At 36.7% G+C, this 22,588-nt stretch overlaps 1 protein-coding gene across 3 annotated transcripts in view; it reads right to left on the bottom strand.

Annotated features, from left to right (window-relative positions):
- The window catches only part of ADAMTS19 (ADAM metallopeptidase with thrombospondin type 1 motif 19), a 150,762-nt gene that overhangs the window by 67,564 nt on the left and 60,610 nt on the right, over positions 1 to 22,588 (bottom strand). For all 3 annotated transcript variants that reach the window (XM_056325473.1, XM_056325472.1, XM_056325471.1), the window contains exon 8: positions 8,024 to 8,129. In XM_056325473.1, the coding sequence (XP_056181448.1) occupies positions 8,024 to 8,129 (106 nt within the window). The remainder of the gene's footprint in view (positions 1 to 8,023; positions 8,130 to 22,588) is intronic.

Below are 22,588 nucleotides of genomic sequence, written 5' to 3'. Positions count from 1 at the left end.
CAAACAAAACTTCTTAAACTATGGACTTGGAAATGACAAGATTTAAAAGCTTATGTGGCATTTAACAGTACAATGACTGTTCCAACAATCTCTCTAATCTGAAATTTTCCATGTAACACTATCACAAGGATCTATTTGATAAGTGAAAATAACAGCATTCATTTGACTATCACAGACAGGGAGACGGAATCTGCACTACTTTGTTAGCACTTGTATCACACTTTTTTGACAAAAAAATTTTATCACACTGCTATCTTTACAGAGAAAATGATATAAATAACAGGTAAGTAGCTGATTTCTATAAGCTATTTTAAAGTATTAACGCAAAAAATGTATTGATATATGTAATTTGCCTTTTTTAACATCCCAGTTAGTATGACTTTTTAATAAGTGTTTAAAAACATACAAGGGCTTCACAGACCATTGCATAAATGGCATAAGACACATGCTTCTACTTGTAAATGAATTATTTATCTTAAAGTGAATTGAAAGGCAAGAAACCCAGCTACAGAAAAAATACAATGTTAAAAGGTAGAAGATTATTTCTTTTGGAAAAACTTTGTCTTCGAAGGAAGCATCTGCTGGACAAGGAAAGCTCAATCTTCTTGTTAATAATTTGATGATGAAAAGAAAAAAAAAATATCAAAAGAGATACATTTAGCCAATTAATATTTCTCTTCTGTGAATTATTGTTTGGTCTCCAGGATGTTGGCAACTCAGATTACATTTTCAATCTTAAAACAACTGGGTAAAAAATACATGTACACTACTATACCTATAATTATACATATACTGCATGCTACTATCCAGCTGAGTTTGTAACTTTTGCTAAACAGCTACTTTCTTTACTACTCCAACACTTTTACCATCATGCTTCAAGAAGATGTAGACATAGGACTGTGTCATGGTCCTTTGACTGAAGTATATAAATAATGTAAAGCTTTGATGCGACAGATGTATTAGGCATCATAACGAAGATACATATTGCCCCTTGCTGATGTTTTTTACAGAGAGTATATAATACAGGAAAAGTATTAATTTATGGCAAATACAATACCCATCCTGCAAACTGCAGTATTTCAAGATAAACAATTAAGTCTATGGTTTATGTCTATGGTTTAATCTTATGCCAAGGGAAAAATTTTACACAGAACATTTCTTCAAATTGAAGAAAATATGCCATGAGGAAAAATACTTTGAGCTATCATGTACTTAGTGAATAGACAAAAAAAAAGTTTCCTTATTAACAAAAAAACACTGAAACTATTATGATCTTTTGCCAACTTTTTCACAGCTATTTTAAATATATCAGACTATCAGGTAAGCCTATGCCTCCTGTAAGGCTGTTGTTCAGTTACTAACTGTTCAGTTTACAAATGTTATACTAAGGAAAATAAACTATAAATCCATCTTGGAATATTATAATCTGGCAGAAATGGACACCTTGATACCTCACGAGAGAAAGAACTGACTAATCTAAATTTAAAGTACAAAACTACTGTATCTTTTTAACTCACTAAAAATGCTGATGCAGTGCTATTTCATTGCCTCAGTGCTTCATTTCTTCCTGAGCTGCTTTTCTCTTTGCCTGTCTAGCTACCAGCAAAAAGCTAATGAGATTTGATTTCTGCTAGGCATTCTTCTGATATGTTTGCATAAAATAAGATCTTTCTTCAGCCTCTGACTCTTCCTAGAATTGGACTAAGCAAAACTATTTTTTCTCATGGTTTTCAATCACCATATAAATTTTGAGAGTAAGAGTAAATGGAAATGCAAAGCATGTAATAAACTGCATCCTTTTCTGTCATCTCTAATTTCAAGTGCATTTTGTTGGACGATTTCCAGACCACTGGGAAGTTTGGTATGATATATCCATCTGCCCAGTAAGCTTCTAGGCTGATTTAAATCAGCATAACTTCATGACTGTGGAACACAGACACCTACTTCAATATGCATGCAAGAAGACCAGAGACAGAGACTATCCATTTTTAAAGAACTCGCGTACTAAAACATGAAAACCGAATGACAGAATCTAAGGTGATCTCAAGGACCTTGTGACTGCCCTTTTGGGACCATGCTATTTTTTTGCCATTGCTTTCTATTTACTACTGTTGGAGATGTATTAAATGTCCTGCTTGTATTGAACATCAAAAAAATAGGGGGGAGAGAGAGAGAGAGAGAGAGAGAGAGAGAGAGAGACGCTTTAAAAAAAAAGCTTTACAAATCAGTCCATGCACTGTGGATTTTTGTTGCAATAACTTTGAACAGTTATCTTATGGATTCTTTTCCTAGTCTAACAGAAAAAAGGGCAGTATTTGTGATGAAACTACTGGGATGATTGAAATAAAGAATATGTAATGCTGAAATGCAATACAAATTGAAAACTCCCTATTACCTTTTATCAAAACAATAACTAAGAAAAGCATTGTATCTTTCTTGTTAAGAGTAAATTCAATAAAAGTAGTTTCTTATTAAATCGGTACTAACTATGCTTTATAGATAAAATTTCCTGTAAAGTGAACATTTTTGAACAAACAGCACAGAAATTTTTACCACAGATAGTAAAAATATATTAAAAATAATATAAAAATATATCCATGTTTTATGGAGCTATCCACAAACTGCAGAGAAACGTAGTCATTTCTCTGTAAAAAGTAGTAAAAATTTCATACTCTGGTTCACTGTCATGAGATCATCTATTATTGCATTTATTATTAATTTCTGAATGAACTAAAATATTCTAAGCATGCAGAAAAATTAATCTCTCTTCTCAGAGCAGAAAATTGCACTACAGATAGAAAGTCCTTTTTTTTTCCTTTGTGGTAAAACACCATTAAAGTGTCACTTGTTTACTTTCTAATTTATTCTAAAAAAATTCTTACACCACATTCTGGAATCTAAAATAAAATTAATTAAATAATTATGCAAATAAGAACAGGACAATATGTTGCATGGCTAGAAGTCAACTATCTCCTTTATGAAAAGAAAGATCCTATGGAATCAGGTAATTTCAGCAGTGTGATTCAAATCATGGACTGTTCATCTAAATTGTGTTTTCAGTAATAAAAGATGTATTCTGTTAATAAAGGTACCAACAATTCTATCCTAATATAGACACATTTCCCTGTCTGGGAAAACAACAGTAAGCTATGCTTATCATGTGGTAGTAGGAATTAAAAACTGCCTTTGCAGTCTGTCCCAGAAAAGGGGAAGGCACATGGAAGGGGAAGGACTCTTTTTATCATGCATAAGAAAGACTGCTGTCACTGACAAAGTGGACAGAAAGTTTTTTTCCATTTTTTTCCAAATGAATCCCCCCCAAAACCCTTTCCTGGTGAAGCTACCCTTTGAGACAGTTGCTGGACTAACTGGTAGAAGAATCAAAATTCTTGGTATACTCCACAGATAGGTATTTTGAAAAGAGTAAAACAGTGTCACTGTCCTGTAAAACCTCTCTACGTTTCTTTCTCGAGATAGAAGAGTCATTAAAATATAAACAGTGTGGTCTGTATGAATATCTACCCAGGTATCAAGCAAGGCTTCATTCTTTCTCTCACAGCTGAACAATGAGGTGTCAAAATAAATGTTAAATGAACACTTTGACATAACATCTGAGACAAAATTCCATGTGCCAAATGCCTATATTTAGTGATCCTTACAAATATGAATCCTAGCCTGCACAATTTTATTAGTGGAAGTGACCACTACTGCTCCTGAAGTTTCTCATTACACTTGTGATTCAATGATTTTCAAGATGCAAGGTCTTCTATCAAACCTAAATGATACCTTTGCTTTCCATGTACTAATCTTGCTCCTTCTAAAACACAAATTCAATTCTGAAATTATACTTTATTACTTTTGTTGATTTTATTGTGTTCTGTTCTGTTATCATATTTTGGAACACGATAACAAAAATGCATGGAGTAACTGGTGCTCTAATTATTGGGTGGTTTGGGTCAGAAGAGACCTTAAAGATCATTTAGATCCACCCTGGCTGCTATGAGCAGGGACACCTTCCACTGGACCAGGTTGCTCAAAACCCCATCCAACTGGCCTAGAACTCCTTCAGGGATGGGGCATCCACAACTTCTCTGCACAACCTCTTCCAGGGGCTCACCAGCCTCATAGTGAGGAATTGCTCCCTAGTACCTAATCTAAATCTACCCTCTTTCAGTTTTAAGCCATTACCCCTTGTCCTATCACTTGATGCCCTTGTCAAAAGTCCTTCTCCAGCTTTCTTGCAGGCCCTCTTTAGGTACTGGAAGGCTCCAATAAGGTCTCACTGCAATCTTCTCTTCTCCAGGCTGATCCACACCAGCCGCTTTAGCCTGTCTTCACAGAAGAGGTGCTCCATCCCTCTGATCACCTTTGTGACCCTCCTCCAATGTCCTTCTTTTGTTGGGGCCCCAGAACTGAATGCAATGCTGCAGGTGGGGTATCATGGAAACAGAGCAGAGGGAGAGAATCACCTCCCTCAACCTGCTGGTCACACTTCTGATGCAGCCCAGGATTCTGTTAGGTTTCTGGACTGCAAGCACACATTGTTGGGCCACGCTGAGCTTTTCATCCAACAAGCACCCGCAAGTCCTTCTCAGGGCTGCTCTCAGTCCATTTTCTGTTCAGCCTGTACTCGTGCTTGGGATTGCCTCAACGCACATGCAGGACCTTGCACTTAGCCTTGTTGAATTTCATGAGGTTTGCATGAGTGGAACTGTGAAGCCTGTCAAGGTGCCTCTGGACGGCAACCCTTCCCTCCAGCATGCTGACCACACCACACAGCTTGGTGTCTTTGGCAAACTTGTTGAGAGTGCCCGCAATCCCACTGTCCATGTCACCAACAATGATGTTAAACAATGCCGATCCCAGTACTGACCCCTGAGGAATGTCACTTGACACTGGTCTCCACTTGGACATCAAGCTGCTGACCACAACATTTTGTGTACAACCCTCCAGCCATTTCCTTATCCACAGAGCAGTCCGTCTGTCAAATCCACATCTCTCCAGTTTAGAGACAAGGATGTCATGCAGGGCAGTGTCAAAAGCTTTGCAGAAGTCCAGATAGATGACATCAGTCACCCTTCCCTCATCCACTAACACTGTAATCCCATTGTAGAAGGCCACCAGATTTGTCAGGCACAACTTGCCCTTAGTCAAGCCATGCTGGCTGTCCCGTCACCTCCTTATTTTCAATGTGCCTTAACATAGTTTCCAGGAGGATCTGCTCCGTGATCTTGCCAGGAACAGACATGAGACTGACTGGCCTATAGTTCCCTGGATCTTCCTTTTTTCTTTTCTTAAATATGAGAGTTTTGTTTCCCCTTTTACAGTCACTAAAAACTTCACCAGACTGCCATGACTTTTCAAATATGATGGAGAGTGGCTTAACCACCTCATCTGCCAGTTCCCTCAGGACTGCAGATTTATCTCATCAGGACCTATGGACTTGTGCACCTTCACATTCTTTAGATGTTCTTGAACTTGATCTTTTCCTACCGCAGGCAGTTCTTCATTTTCTCAGTTGCTGCCTTTGTCTTCTGCAGTGCGGCAGGACCACTTGCCAGTGAAGAACGAGACAAAAAAGTCATTGAGTACCCTCAGCATCCTCCCCGTCTCAGGTAACCAGATCTCCCCTCTCCTTCCAGATGGGGTCCACATTTTCCCTAGCCTTCCTTCTATCAGCGATGTACCTATAGAAGCTTTTCTTGCTGCCCTTGATGTCCCTGGCCAGATTTAATTCTATCAGGGCTTTAGCTTTTCTAACCTGGTCCCTGGCTGCTTGGACAATTCCTCCCAGGGTAATCTTGCTTCCACGCTCTGTAGGATTTTGTTTTGTGTTCAGGTTTGTCCAGGAGCTCCTTGTTCATCCATCCAGGCCTCCTGGCATTTTTGCCTGACCTCATTCTTGTTGGGATGCATTGCTCCTGATCTTGGGGGAGGTGCTGCTTGAATATTAACCAGCTTTTTGGGCCCATCTTCCCTCCAGGGCTTTATCCCATGATACTCTACCAAACAGATCCCTGAAGAGGCCAAAGGTTGCTCTCCTGAAGTCCAGGGCAGTGAGCTTGCTGAGCACGTTCCTTGCTGCCTTAAGGATCTTGGACCCTGCCATTTCATGGTCACTGCAGCCAAGGCTGCCCTTGAGCTTCACATTCCCCATGAGCCCCTCCTTGCTGGTGAGAGCAAGGTCCAGTATAGCACCTCTCCTCATTGGCTCCTCTGTCACTTAGAAAAGGAAGTTATCGCCAATGTATTCCAGGAGCCTCCTGGATTGACCGATTTCAAGATGGAGGTCAGAAATGAATTGTTAACTTCCAACATTAATTCACAATGTCGTTAAAAGATCACTGCTTTCAGATATATATGGCTAGAACAAAGACACTTCATACTTCAAAGTAAGGTTTAGTTTGCCACTGTATTTCATTGAGAATATTTCTGTTTTAATTGGAAAAACTAAGACAACCATAATACAATACTTAATAAATAGCAATGTATTGAATTATGTGCTATAATCAGCTGTAATTCTTCAGCTTTGTTCCTGTACAAGCAAACCTAGGTTTCAGTGCAGGGAGTATACCTGCAATTATGCAAATGATGGCTATGACAGAGATTTCCAAAATTATTCTGAGTTTGCAAATGATCATAAAATTTTACCAGAGGCAAATGGATTTCAAATATACAGATAACAGCACAGAGTTTGGTGTATAAAAACAAGCCCTCCAAAAGAAAACTATTGTCTTTTTCAAAGGTACTTTTATACTGATCAAAACAATGTATTGTGAATTTATTTGTTTGTTTATGTTCTCAGGCTGATCAATGAAAATCAGCAAAGTCTATACTGCATACATTTTGAGTCTATTTGAATGATCATTTATGGGCAAGTAAATTATTTGATGTACAGAAGACAAAAAAATTAACGGTTTTTTATTTATACTTTTAGAGGCAAAATCTTTGAGAAAGTTTTTGCTTCTCCTATGCTGCTGAATAGGACTCTCTTCACAACAAGACCAACTGGAATGGTTAAAGATATTACATAAAAAAAGAAGCTAATAGTTAAATGACTTCAAGATTCTGAAAGAGTTTGTGAAAAATTTCTAGAAAACATTATATGTTGAAAAAAGATTTATGACTTTTGGTCTGGGTGATGAATATTTAATCTCTGTTTCTGAGACATTTAAGAATGAGCAAGACAAATCTCTGTGAGAAATACTCTAAGTACATTTCAACCTCTTGAAGTTCTTTTCAATCTGACATTCATTCAAATGTTTGTCTTCAAATATTTTTATATTTATATGTGTTATCATCTTTAACAAGTCCTGAAGTCAAGAATTAAACACAACTCTAACAAATTTAATTATTGCAACATTCAAAGTATTCCTCATGGAATGAGTACAAACATCTAATTCAATTGTGAAGGATATAACAAATTTAATTATTGCAGCATTCAAAGTATTCCTCATGGAATGAGTACAAACATCTAATTCAATTGTGAAGGATAGTTACCTTTCTTTGTCATCCTTATCTGTTAAGGGGAGGAAAAAATATTAATGTTGCGATGACCAATGATTATTATACACTTTAATGGAATCTATCCTGAGAAAGACAAATTAAATCAAGGCTCTTCCAACTTATGACCTCATTAAAATATTTCTTGACAACATTACTCAGAGTTGGATCTGACACACAATACCACAGTCCCCCCCCCCCCAAAAAAAAGCACAAAACCACCTTCTTGGGGGTCCTGCTTTTCCTCTAGACAATGCCAGTCTTTCAGCTAACCTAGTTATTCTGTTGCTATAAAGATTTCTATACTACTCCACGTTGTAAATATTTTCTTAATTTACATGCTATATATCAATCTATTACTATAATTATTAATAACAAAACCACAGTTTTCCAAATGTTTCATAAGAATTAAAACCCTTCCTAAAAGAAAAAAGGAACACCTGAAGTACACAATCAAATTAATCAAACCATAATATTATTAATGTTAACATATACTAGGGTTTGTTATCCACATACTTACTTGTGACCCATTTCATGGGCAATGGTAAAAGCGAGATTCAGACCATTGTCCTCTGCAATTATACATTTTCGTTTTTCACTGCACATTCCACTCAGATAGGCTATACCTAGGAAACACAACCACCACATTCAATTATTTTTTATTATTACTAACGGTATAGTATAATCACACTATAGACCCCAATTGCGTCTGAAACCTTATTGTGGTCAGTGCCATTCAAATATATAAACAGATTTACTTACCCATAAGTCAGAACAACTGATTTTGGCACAAAATTGGATAAAAGGTAGCAAAGAAATTGCAACAGTGATAATATTACTAGATAGTAATATTGCTTGATTACATAGGCTGCAATGTGCAGAAAATGTATTCTTTAAAAGCATTGCTAGGTACCTTAATGAGATGCAATAGAACACATATACAAATATCAATACCACTATAAATGAAAATAGATGTCTACAACAACAGGGCACAAATCTGAAGAGGTGTTTCTTCTGACAGACTCAAGAAGACAACACAAAGCACAGAGCTGTGCCCCTACATTATCACTATTAAGCACTGATATAGCATTCAGCATTTTAACGATTTTAAAAATGTGTAAGAGTCAGGTGTCACAGAATTACAAGAATTCATAGGAGACTGCAGCCTTGACAAATGCATTAATTGCAGAGGCTATAATGCCTCTACTACATAAACCTAAGTTTTCAAAAATAGAAGCCTGAATGGTAGGCTTTTGAGTTCAAGTTCAGCTTCTCAAAGGTAAGATGCCTGTAATTACAAAAACTTGAGGAACGTGCGGCTTGACTGGGGTAATGGTAATTTTTTTCAGACCACAAATATATTTAATGGGAACCTATTGTCACTCACTTGAAATTTCAGAGTAAGCAATCAAAATGCTGTTTAAGTGTTTGGCCTTCTTCCCAGGAACATCCTTTCAATGGAATGGTGCCCTCTGGATCAACATGTTTGCTGGATGTTTGCATGTAAAGGTCAAGTTTGAAATGTTCGACAGTGTTTGAAATTTAGTCATAATCATCTTTCTAAGTTAACACGATAAAAGTCATTCTTCTTACAATCCAAGTATTTGTCAGCCTGTGAGTACAACACCTCATCTACAACATGAAATTCAAGTAGTAACCCCAACACTAGTCTGGCAGCGATGCTCTCAATAGAACTGGCTGGAAGGTTTTGGACACAAAACTCATGTGACAAAAAATGCTGTTGAGGTCTGAACAAAACAAGCACAAATTACATTTGAATTACGCATAATGTTTCAACTTGTACTATTTCTTTCCAAAGATACAAAAAAAGAAGGCAAAATATGTTCAAAGCAAAAAACCTGAAGCCCTTCAAATGTCATCTCATGGTAAATGTAGGTATCATTTATATTAACTCCATTGAAAATAAAGAGAATTAAGAAACACTGTGAAACATAATGTTTTATTTCAAATGTTATGCTCCAGTGGCTGAAATAAGAAGAAAAATACTTCTCCGGAATTAGTTCCACAGTCACATTCATTTTCTTTCAAGTTTTGATGAGCAAACTGGAAAAGATAGAGCTGCTTTTAATACTGTAGCTCTAAGTAGTAGCACTGGTAACAATACCAGAAGCAGACATCAGAGCTCTGACTTCAGCCAATGCCAATGCATTTATAAAGAGCTAAAAAAACCCAGAAAGATTACTTTTGCTATAGACAAAACCCAGTGCTGCATTTTGAAGTGTTGTGGGCGTTCCTATTAGTATAATGCATAATGCTCAGAAATATCTTCCTTACTTTACTGGTTTTGGCTGGGATAGGGTTAACTTTCTTCACAGTGGTTGGTAAGAGGCTGTTTCGGATTTGTGCTGGAAACATGCTGCTAACACAGGGATGTTCAGTCACTGCTGAGCAGCGCTTACACAGAGTCAGGGCCTTTTCTGCCCCTCGCCCCACCCCACCAGCGAGCGGGCTGGGGGTGCACAGGAACCTGGGAGGGGACACAGCCGGGACAGCTGACCCCAACTGGCCAAGGGGATATGCCATACCATATGATGTCATGCTCAGCAATGAAACCTGGGGGGAGGTTGGTGGGGGAGCTGCTGCTCGACGACTCACTGGGCATCAGTCTGTTGGTGGTGAGCGACTGCTTTCATTTGCACCACTTGTCTTTCTTGGGTTTCTTTCTCTCTGTTATTTTCCTTTTCATTACAATTACTTTTATTATTATTTTATTTCAGTTAGTAAACTGTTTTCAATGCAACCTGCAAGTTTTCTCACTTTTAGCCTTCTGGTTCTCTCCCCGCATTCCACTGGTGGGGACTGAGTGAGTGAGTGGCTGTGTGGTGCTTAGTTTCTGGCTGGGGTTTAACCCAACACTCTACTGCCGATGGCTGTCCTCAGCTGGATAAAACTTGGTGGCATCTACAGAAAGATAACTCCCAAACCTCCCTCCACCTGTTGATGCTAAGTACTAACTGAAACTGTCTGATGCTCTCCAGTTTTTTGCAGGGAAAAGAAGTCCCCTAACCTTCTTGTGGCCTCTAAAATGGCAGTTCAAGTTCATTAGCAGTATCTTTCCATACAACAACATGAATACTATCAGTTGCTGTCTATCCTGCCTGACCCCCGGTTTATTGCCAAAGAACTATGCACATCGCAAGTTTCATACCTATTTTGCAGATGAAGCAGTCAGCAGTAGTAAGCATTTGCAACAATACTCAATATATATCACTAATAATATTTTCATATTTGGCATTCCTTGAAGGGAATTGATTATATTTGACCTTTTTAAGTGTAACATATGAAACATAAGACCTGCATTTCATTTAGATCAAATTAGATTCCTGCTTCTAGAAATGTCCAAAAGAATCAAATGCAATTAATGCTTTATGACTTTTCAGCTATTAAACAAAGTCAACGTCATATGTGAAAGCCACATCCCACAGCAGCTACTGGATGTAAATCAGCCAACTACTGGCTGTGAACTATTTTCATGTCTTGTCCTTGGTTATTAATTTCGTATGTAGAGAAAACGAAACTGACTTCAGTAAGCAGCTGCTCTTGCTTAGTTGTCTGCATTAGGTAAGAAAAGGAATTTCTTCTTTAAATATATGTATGTTCACTGAAGTTCCTGTGGCTTATTAACACAGCTGGAACTGCTCCAAGGTTAAATCCACAAGAAGAAAAAAAAGAAAAAAGAACAATTGCTCCCTTGTTGTGATTAAGGTATTCCTAGTGAACCCCACGGTCTCAATTCACAGCTTCAAATTAAAACACTTCATATAGAAAAGTGTTGGCTAGAAAGCAGTAATGTCATCTCAATGACAATTTAAGGAAGGATCCTGTTATTTATCTATAAAGAAAGCTGTGTTTTGAAACAAAAAACCACTGAACGAATACCTGCCAAATGTAAAATATCCAAATTACTTCACTCTGTAGATAACTATTTCTCAAGTTAATTCAGAAGAAAATACATGCAATATCAATTAAGGGAGTAAAGCTTTACCATTGTGCCCTGGGACAGCAACATATGGGACTACATTTTCTTATCAAACATGTAAATATCCAAATGAAATACACACTTCTTCAGAAAAGTAGAATTTTTGCCAAAGTCATAGCAGTGGTTTATTACGGCCGCTATTACTGCTACACATAGAGATGGGTATTTCATTCTAAATAATATAGTAACTTTTTTTTAGAATTTTCTCATCTCTTAATGAACTTCCTTACCTCAAATTATTTATTCTTTCAGCATAGGCACAAATTACAACTTTTCTGTTGAAAAGCTGTGGTTCAGCTCAGAGGGATGTTACGGAAAACACATTAACAGCTGAAGTATCCAAACAAATTTTTCAGCTTTACCTGCTCATTTGTAGCCTGCTGCCCGTAACATAAATGCACTACGTATATTAAAAGGTTACTGCCAGCATTAACCTCAGGAACAAAAATTCCATAGCAAAAAAACCCAGAATCACATTAAAAAATATGCAGTTAAATATACAAACATGGCTTTCTTACAGTGACCATATCACGTGCAAGTATGACTTGAGTATGTCTGCATTTGTAATATTGCATTGTAAAATGCTAAATAATGGTTATTGGTTTTCCCTGTGTAGTGATCCAATGAAATAGAGTTAATATTCTGAAAGTTTTAATCACACAAATTACTTAGCACATTTGAACTTCTTTTCCTCTGAACTTCTTTGGTTTCACAACACATTCAAACTTGGTTTAGAACCATTAGCTATGTGCTTATTCTGAATCCCTTCCCTCAAACTTGCTCCAAAATCTACTTGCTAAATTTAGATACCTTTAAAAAAGAAAGAGGCCCTTCCACATACAACCTGTTTAATCCATTGATATCACCTGGATGTCACCTCTACACTTTCCTGAGCTATTTCACAGCTCTTCTGTTTTGGGAACAGAATGTTCTGCCCAAGAGATTATCCTCCCCGCTGCCCCCTCCCCCCCCACCCCCACCCCCCCCTGATTAGAAGGCAATAACGACTATACAAAATACAGGAAAATGTTCCTGTAACATATTCTTTGATGAAGAGGAATAGGGGATCACCCAGATATCTGTTCTAATACTGACCAAGAGCAGAATCTACTTGAATTTCTGGTCCATATGAAATCAAAATTCCATAAAACCCACATACAAGCTGAACGAACTGAAAAGAGCATATATATTTGTATAGCACAGTTCAGGGAAAAAAATATGCAGCATTTCCATTTTAAAGCTTTTTTAATGAAGGAGTATGAAATGTTCTCAGGAATCTAGGGATACTATGCTGTTGTGCTGTCTATCTATCAGTAAAAACTGCCAAATTTAACCAAAATGAAAAACTAAACCAGAACAAATTCCCAGTGCCTACTGCATTCCCTGTCATCTCGGTAAATTAATGAAGCACAATATTAATATTGAATACACATCAAGCATAATTTCAAGAATACTGAAACTGTTCATGAACTTCACAAGTGATGGATCTATTTTCATTAAATTAGTATACATAAAAGTGATATTGCTGAAGCAAATGCTATAAATATAAGTAATAGTTATGTATAGAATTTTCTTCTATAAAATTTCTACACCAAGCTTCATAAATAACAGTATAGAACACTGATTAAATATAGGTAAGCCAGAAATGGACAGAAAACATGCAGAAACACTCTGAACCACAAAGGTTCAAAAAAAAAATAGCTTTCAGATGATGCCATGCAGTGATACATTCCTGATAGCATGACTTTAATTTGAATTATTGATGATGCACAACCTTAGCAAGCCTCTGCAACACAAACATAATTTAATGCCCAAGTACATCTGGCTTTTGATTTGAACATAAGTATTTTAAATTTGAACCAGCAAATCAATGGGCCTGTGAGCATAAATGATAGTACTTAATTGGACTTCATTACTAATGTAACAAATTTTTTTTTTTAGAAGCCCAGATACTTTTCTTAAGAAGCAGGTGAATAAAGCTTTCCACAGAGCTTTTTCCACACTTAAAAGTCTAATTAGCACAAGCTGCTCTGAAAAGAGCCCCAGACACTGACAATTTCCAGGACAAACAAATCTTGTCAGTCGTCAGTATATCAGCAGCCCTTAAACACAGCAGCAGTCAAAAAAACAGAGTTAACAAACAGAGTCTCGAATCCAAATAGAATCCTAGAAATATTTGGGTCTTTTCTTTTCAAAGTAAGGGATATCAGCAGTAATGATAACTATACCTATATGTGCAAGTATATATATATATACAAATGCACATACACACCAATGCAAGACATCAGAAAAAAATAATGGGATATAAACAAATCAACTTCTGCTGCATTTTATGCAACATAACTCAAATATTATTCACCTGTTTTTTTAGTTTATGATTACGTACATCTGAGAAAAACTGATGCTTCAGGAAAATACTTTATCAATATCTAATAAAAATGTGATTTTATGTTTCAAAATAGACTATTCAGTTTACTCTTCCTTTCAGAAAAACTGCTTCACTTTAATCCTTAGCGTGGAGAAAAAGTCTGAAAACAGGAAGGGTATATCAGTGTGTGTCACAAACGTATGAACAAATTCTGAATGTGTGACTGTACAGTTTTAGGTCCTTTAGTTCTTTACACCTTATGAACAGTCCACAAATGTCTATCCTGTTATCACAGGGATGGGATGACAGAACTGCTAGAAAATACTAGTTTTCTTCTAAAATGCACTCTGCATGGAAAACGTTTCTCTCAAGATGAATAGATGAGACAGTAAATGAATTCTCCTCCCTATCCACTCCTGGCCTTTGTTGACACATGTTGGAGGAATCCCCTAAGCTAAAGGCTGCATCCATACTGTCACCTTTAACAGCCACCAAAACATTTATTCTCTGAATCTGAGTATTCCTTAACCCATTCAGAGTTTGGGTCCATAATGTGATGGCAAGTAGCTCCAGAGTGTAACTTGTGTACAAGAGTACATTTTTCTCTTTTTATGAAGACTGCATAGAGGATATTCTAACTCAAACATAAAGCTCTATTCATCTATTCAAAGCTACATATGCCTTCCTAGATCTCCATCAGCTATGTCAATGACAAACTAAGAAGGTCTAGCACATTTAGCCACTCCTCAAGCAGAGCCCTCTGCATACCTTACCTTCTCTTGTTCTAATACAGTCTTTCTGACAAAAGTGGTTATAGTCAAAAGGCCAGGTGTACCATGGGTTAATAGAAGACCAACATTATGACTTCTATGGTTCTCTATGCTTCCTTAGTTAGTCTTAACAGTCACTTTACTCAGCTGACATTTCAATGAGCTGACATGTCAGTGAGCTGACATTTCCAGAGAACTGTCCATTGTCATTCTCTGATCTTTTGTGAGTGGTAGCAAAGCCCATGGCTTCACACAAGAATAATTTTTTTTCTTAATATGCATTACTTCATATTTGGCAATACGTAACTTCATCTGCTGTTTCACTGCCTTTTGAGTATCACAACGTTCATCTGCAGTTCTTCCCATCAGCCTCATACTGAACTATTCAGAATGAAACAATATGAAAGCAGGCCACCACTATTCAAAATTCTTTATGAAGTGAGTCAGCGCTGAACTCACAGACACCTCCTTCTAATGTAAATACAGGCAAATAATCCACATGTCTTGTTTTTAAATTTTAAGCATATGAAAAAAATTCTTTAAAACTTAAAGGAAAAAATGTAAAGCAACAATACACTGTAACATAGCCACTGAGTACATCCAGTATACTTTTTAATTGCCCCCCCCCCCCCCCTTATTTTTTTTCTCTAAAGGCAACATCACAAAGTGGAAAACTTATCCACAAAAATACATATGAACAGAAAAAGACAAAGATGTAGAACAAAACTGCAGGCTGGAAAATGAAAAGAATCATAAATGGAAAAAGAAAAATCACAACTTCCTTTCCTCCACATTTGACTTTGTTTTGCACCTGTAATCTAGAAAAAAAAACCAAACTTGGTTAGATTGTGTATAATTGATGTTGAAGAGGTCCTAAGTCATTCTGTTCAGAAGAAAATGTAAAAAAATCACAGCGTAGGGAGTAACGTGCAATAAAGATTTCCTTTACTTCACATTTTCTTATACTATCAATATGAAAGAAAAATTAAACAAACTTTCTAAGCAATAACTTCAATCTTCTAAGAAACAGAACTAGTTTGATCCATTACCCTAACTTCCTCATGGTATGATTTGCATAAACAATTTTTCTAGATGTTTGTTTTACATGGCATAGAAAATTATTAGTTATCTTGATCTACGCTTAAAAGTTTAACTTTTGGACAGAAGTAGAAAAATATATTTTTAGGACTTATACAATAAAGACTTTCAGTCATTAAATTACATGGCTAAATTATGAGAGTGCTTTATGAAAGCTTCATGGAACTTTGCTGTACACAATCAAGATCTGACTTTGAAAAGGAGACACCTCACTTCTTTGGCAACAAAACTGAATCGGGTTTTCCATAATAAACCAGAAGCTTGTTACTTAAAAACCCAGAAACAGCTTTCAAGCTGAGTGCCAGCCTTTTCAGAACACCTTTGACCAAATACATACATAAATAAATTTCTCTTGAGGACGTGCTTTTCACTGATGCATTGGACAGATGTAACAGATACACCGTTTACTTTGAATGAATATCACATGACTCAGAATAAGAATTGGTGCGTGCTTCCTACCATAAAACTCTGTTTCTGTACATCCACAAAACCCTTGTTACTCTACTGACAAGATGGGGAGATGAGGACAGTAAACACTGCAGTACACGACAGGAATTATTTTTAACAACTCGAACTTGCTTTCTAGGTTTCCCAACTTGTTCTACAGTTACATTTGCTTTAGAGGTTGTTTTGCAATCTTTCAGACTGTTATTTATAGCTTTCTCTATCAACCCCTTCTGGGGATGACATTTTTTCCTTGTACATAAATGAAAGGGAAAGCTATTTGTCTGAACTAGCCATTTCCAGCCCTCATGATATCTAAGCACATGGCACTCCTGATCTTGGGATTAGCTGTAGCTAATCAGCAACAAGAATTTACTCTTTACCAAGAAAAGTTTTTATTACTATGCATTACTTATATAGATGCACAGCATTAAAATGACCATTAGGAAGAAATGTATTTTAAAACATTGTGTTAGATGGAAAAAAGTAGAGTTTGAATTCTGGTTTTCTTTGATAGAATGAACCCTAACGTAGAAGCTAAGGGAAGACTGCTACTAACAGTTCACCACAACAACTACAGAACATATAAACCCAATCATACATTTCCCTTTTACATATTCACCTTTGTGACCAGATACACCACTACTCCAAACTGGCACCCACAAGTTGTATAAAGTATTACAAGGTGATATGTCTGCACATGGTATTAAGGCTGTGTCTATGCCTTTAGAAATGTCTCTACATTTCTGTGTACATATACATACATACTTTTCTTTTTTTCTACTCTTTTGATTCTTATTTAGCAGATTTTTCATTTTCCTTTTGCACACCTGCTTTACTTGAAATTATTTAAAAAAAAAAGTTTACCTTTTTGTGTCTACTCAATAAACCCATAAAACAGAAGAAGGGTCAGATGAGATGGGCAAGGGTGATATGGTTATGAAGCTTATGAAGGAAGAATGTAGGGAATGACTGACCAGAGCTGTTTCAAAGAAAGTTGAACTTAACAGAAAAGAGACTGGAGGGTTTGTTTTAGTAAATGCCTGTATCAGTTCATTGGATTAGCTGTTTGTGTAAATGTTTTCCCCTGAGTTAATCAAAAGGGCGTGAATGGCTTCTTGAGTTAGGGGTGCCTATGTGGCTCAGCTCTACAGAGTACAAAAACGGAACAACTTCAGTTGCTTCAGATATCCTTTCAGAAGATGGAAGCAAAAGTAACACTGATCTATATAGCATCCATACAGAATTAGCCTCTTAAAAAAATACACTTTCTTCCCTATTGTTTTGAGTTTAAGCCAAGTTCTGCTGAGTTGCTGGGAACTAACCTTGCATCAAAGCACATGGTAGCGCTTGAACCTGTCAGGAAGCAAGTAGGACCACTATGAACATGTGGGATATGAAGTGGGTATTCTATGTTTAACAGTGACATGCAAAAGTCTGAGACAGTGAGGCATCCTCGAAAGTGGGAAATTCTCTGTGAAGTTCTTTAAAGAGAAAAATTATTCTTCAGATTCATAATAATAAAATAAATGTTTCATTGTAAAAAACTGTAAAAACAGATAACAGGAAAATTATTATCAGGCCTACATATTACCTTCTAGAATATTTTTTGAGAAATAAAATGCCTGATACATGGGAACAAATCTTAGATGGTTACACAGCCTGATGAATATTGGATTATTCATATCTGGTATTAGTCCATCCAAAATCTGTAAGGAATAGATGACATAGATTTACTGTGACAAGTATTAAAAAAAAGTTATCTTTTACAGGAAGAGAGGGACCAAGTAAATTTTCTAGCCCAGTATATACACTTTGTGCAAAACTTTTTAGAGGCTTGTAAACTGAGGTTTCTGCTACAATATGACTTTAAAAGGAAAAGTAGGAATCACAGACTCTAGACTGAATTCAAAGGGAAGTAACTTTGCCAAAAAGGCAATTGAAATTTTAGTTTGCCAAGCATATCAGAGTAGTACAAGATACTGCAATTTGAATACTTGCTAGCATTAAGAAACACAAACTGACCTCATCTCATGAAGATGACCTTTTCTAATAATGTTTTACAGAGCTTTGCTGTTTTATAAAAACAATGTACAGAAAGGCTTAGTTAATTTAAAAATATTTTAAATACCTGAAATACATTCAAACCCCCCAATATTTTATTTTAAAGTATATTTAAAAAAAGACTCATCATTTAATGTCAAGGGCCCTGGCCCAAGGAAACCAGAAGCACAGTGCACAGAACAGCATTTTTATGAAAATAGGTAGGCTTTAGACTTCCAGAGGAGCTATGTACAGTATAGGTACTTTAAAAGTTCCTCTAGTTTTCTAGATCAGTTTTGAAGCAGTCTCCATTTTCTAAATGAAAATTTTACATAACTTCTGGAACCTTAAAATAAATGTACTGACCTTAAAACTTCAGTGTATATGTTATTTTAAGATTTAAGATTTTAAGATTAAATGTTTTCTGTAGTTTGTCAAAAAAGCAGAAAGTACTTATTGCACTCCCATTTTAATGCAAACGCTGTATTTTTAAAACTGCCTCTTGTCTTTTATTCTGCTTCTGAGAAAATCTGACCCTCCCCATAAGAAATGTGATTAATAGATGTTATCCTGCAACATGAAATGGTCCAATTAGTTGTCAGAACTGCTTCCACTGCTGTGATTGTGAGTCCACTTCAAGATGTTTTAAAATACTGTAAGCCTACTACTCTGTACACTTGGGTCAAAATATATTAGCATCACAGAGTAAAATATATACTAGAGATAATTAAGAATTATGTCGCTCCCTCCAAATAGTGAAAATATTCACCCAGGTGCTTTCCTCTCTTCTTGCCTTCCTGACATCTGGGTTTCAGTTCTCACAGTCATAAAATGTGCAGCTGCTAAAGTTGCCTCCATGTTCTGTACATCTATGCACTTTGCAATGCCTTTGAATTCACCTCGTCTCATTCCATCAGATCATTTTTTTTTTCTGAATACGCTTCCAAGCGTATATATATTGTGTAACATCAATTCCCCTTACTGATTTGGTCTACTCATAATATATCACCAATGCTTTTCCTGGTCCTACAAAGACTCCAGCCTTGATACCCCACTAAGCTGATTTTCCTATAATTTAATTTTTGATTCCTTCTTCCACTTGTCTTGGTACCATACTCTGTGCAACAAACCGATCAGAAATCACTCATGAGACCACATAATTTTCACTCTAACACACATTCCTCAGACTTATTTTTACAAAAAATATGAGGAAAACAAGACTGTCTTGTTTTCTTTTGTAATTTATCTTACTATATCCATGCTATGGAAATGACACTGTGTGGTAGAAACATAAAATTGTTCCTTGACCAACACTGCTTCAGCACAGTAATATATAGACTCATTTTCTGCAGTCTGGGTGATTTCTCTAAAACATTTCTCATGCTTTCATGATATCATCAAGCTAAAAGTGATACAATGTGGTTATTTTATGTTTTTCACATGAACAAATTATGCTTCGCTTCACTATGACAGTGTCCCAACTTGTACCTGCACCTTATTAGTCTCTTCAAGACCATATCTCAATGTTCATACAAACTGTTTCCAGCAACTCAAAAATTCTTTGAGTTTGTTGGGATGGTCCTCAAGAAGTGTGAACTCTATGAAAGCAAGCTGAAAAGAGTATCAGGTCTTTCTTCTTCCAGGGAATCCATTATCCAAACTACCTTTCCAAAGTCTGCAATACACAAGGTAATCAAGGACTAGAGGCTCCTGTATCTCGCATGGACAGCACTAAACCCTGACTAGTCCCTGCTTGAGAAAGCTGAGTAAAGGATGACTTGACGAGAAACTCATGTTTTATTAAGTGTAGGGTACCATCATACTGAGAACATAAAATCTTCAGTACAGACAAAGCAGAAATACAAAGGAACTCCTTGCCATTTAAATATCATAAAAGGGAACATGGATTCAAACTGAAAAGCTGCCCAAAGGCATTTAAATGAAGTGTGAGCCTTGACCCTGTACCTCTGTTCCTTCCTGCTTGTATTTGTGCAGCATTTTCCCTTGAAATTTGACAAGTTAGATGCAACTGTATGGATCATCTGCAGTTCCCTCCGTAAATATAGAGTTCCTTTTGCTTCCTCCTCATCTAAAGGACCCATGTATCACTGCCAACCCATCCCATTCTTCATAAACCATATGCATTCACTACACAATCTACCTAATTCCATTAAGTTGATAGTTGTTTTCCAGTATATAGCTATGGGACATGAACTGACACATTACTCACAAGGAGCTACACCTGGTCTCTCTTATTTTGAGAAAACTTCTAATAAACAACAGTGGGTTTTTTCAGTTCAAAATACTATACAAGGTAGTATCGCACCTTTAATACTATCTTAACTATCCTCTAAGTAATGGCTTTTATACAAATAGATACTATTAAGGGCAACCATAAATACCAATACTATCAACAAATAAAATTATCCTGCACATCAAATGAGTAACGTGTTAGACTGCTTCATTCTCAAAAATTATTATTCCTTGAACCAGAACATCCACAAGCTAACAGAAGTTCAATACAGGTGTCTTAGATTTTCTCTGCTCTATCTTAAATTTATGTACCTTTCCATGATGATTTAAAAAAATCTTGTGTATTAAAGGTATTTGTATACCAGATATCACATGGATAGTCCTTCCTACGGAACTTTTGTATTTCTACACTTCTACATAGTTCAGATTATACTAAATGAAACATCCAAGCAATGTCATGGGAGAAATCAATATTCAGAAGCCACTTGTGAATATTGTGGTTACTGAAGCATTTGCAGCTACTGGATACACATGAGCTACAATAGTTTTAACAAATACAAAAGTTTATGAAGTGAAATTGAGTGAGATCTCTATGGCTGGCTTTTCCACAAAAGCACTTAAAAGATGCTCCTGCTGTCACTGTATAGATGTTCCTTTATATACAGGTCAGTTAACTTATTATCACAATCTTGCATAAAAAAGCATGTTGTATCAATGCAAAATTGTACATATTGTAAAAGTTGTATGAATGACTTAGATTAGGTTACACATTGGAAATCTCCATAGGAAGATCAAATGCAGATTAAATGGCGAACCCAGTTCTCTGAATGTCAGCAATCTTACAGCCAAAAATTTATCTTTCCTTTACACAGGACATGTTCAGAGTATCTTCTCTTCAGGACAACTTTTGTATTTTGGCATAAATCATCTCACAGGGCAAACACACAAAGCTTACAACAATCTTTCCGTTTTTACAGATTTTGTGTAGCAGCAAGCTTGGAGATATGTCAAGAGAACATTTTTGACCTAGAAAGTTTAACTGACTGCAGCTATGCCTTCACTGGGAGAAACTTGTGGTTGCTTCTCCTTACCCAGTCTGTCTCTGCAAATGCTTGGGCTCCTACTCTCAATTCCCCATGGCACCCAGCACAGTAACAATCATAAGAAAATAATAAAAAAAGTTAATTACAATAATGACAAAAAACCAAGAAAAAAAAGTTGGTCATGGTGGTCAGCAGGAGGGCTAGCTGTATATCTTCAGGTACGGGCAATTTCAGTCAACAGAATTGTAAAATGGCAACCTCAAATAGTATTTCTTTACATAAAACATAAAACTGTTCACTGATATCCAACTTGACTGTGTGCAGTGCTAAAATGTTCTAAAAAACAGATGCATGCACATACCTTAAAAAACTCATCTTTCTAATCTCCACTGACTTAATTTTCTAAGCACACCTCCTACATTTCCCTCTGCAAGACTGACAGGACTAACAACTCCCCACCCCCTCTGATATATAGGGCAGGACCTGTACGTAGGTTCTATACTCCACCCCTTATAGAAGTAGCTCTTGCCTACCCCCTGCTTTCAGCCTTATCTGTCCTGAGAAGAAACCTGGTCCCAAAAATGCATGTGCAAGTTAGGACATACGATAACCGCATCTCTCAAGGCTTATGGATTCCTGCCTGCCTTGAACAACCAGAAATCTCCCTTGCCCCCTGCAAATGGCAGCAACCAAACAACTGCAGTATTGATTTGTAATGCCCTTAACTGTGTTTCTTCCAGAATTGTGCCTCAACAAAAGAGAAGAAAAAACCAACAAAAACCCACAAAACCCACCAATCCAAACCTCACTCTTCTAGTGAACATAAACAAAAAAAGGTTCTTGTTGGCATCTTCTAGAAAAACACACTTGCTGCAGCATCTAGTTTTGACCGGGGGAGGGCCTGGAAGAGGGGAGACAGAGTTCCCTTGCTTCTTTATCCCAGTTAAACCAAATACACCCATTGAAAACAGTGGCAGCAACTCTTCCCTCCTTTCCCTTCCTCTAGAGAAGGACTGTGCAGGATCTAGTAATCCCACCATTCTGTCGAGCCACACTAATTTTTAGA

This window comes from Falco biarmicus, chromosome Z (genome assembly GCF_023638135.1).
Source record: "Falco biarmicus isolate bFalBia1 chromosome Z, bFalBia1.pri, whole genome shotgun sequence".
Classification (NCBI taxonomy): Eukaryota; Metazoa; Chordata; class Aves; order Falconiformes; family Falconidae; genus Falco; species Falco biarmicus.
Note: the sequence above shows the minus strand (reverse complement) of the source record. Positions and strands in the feature narration are given on the sequence as shown.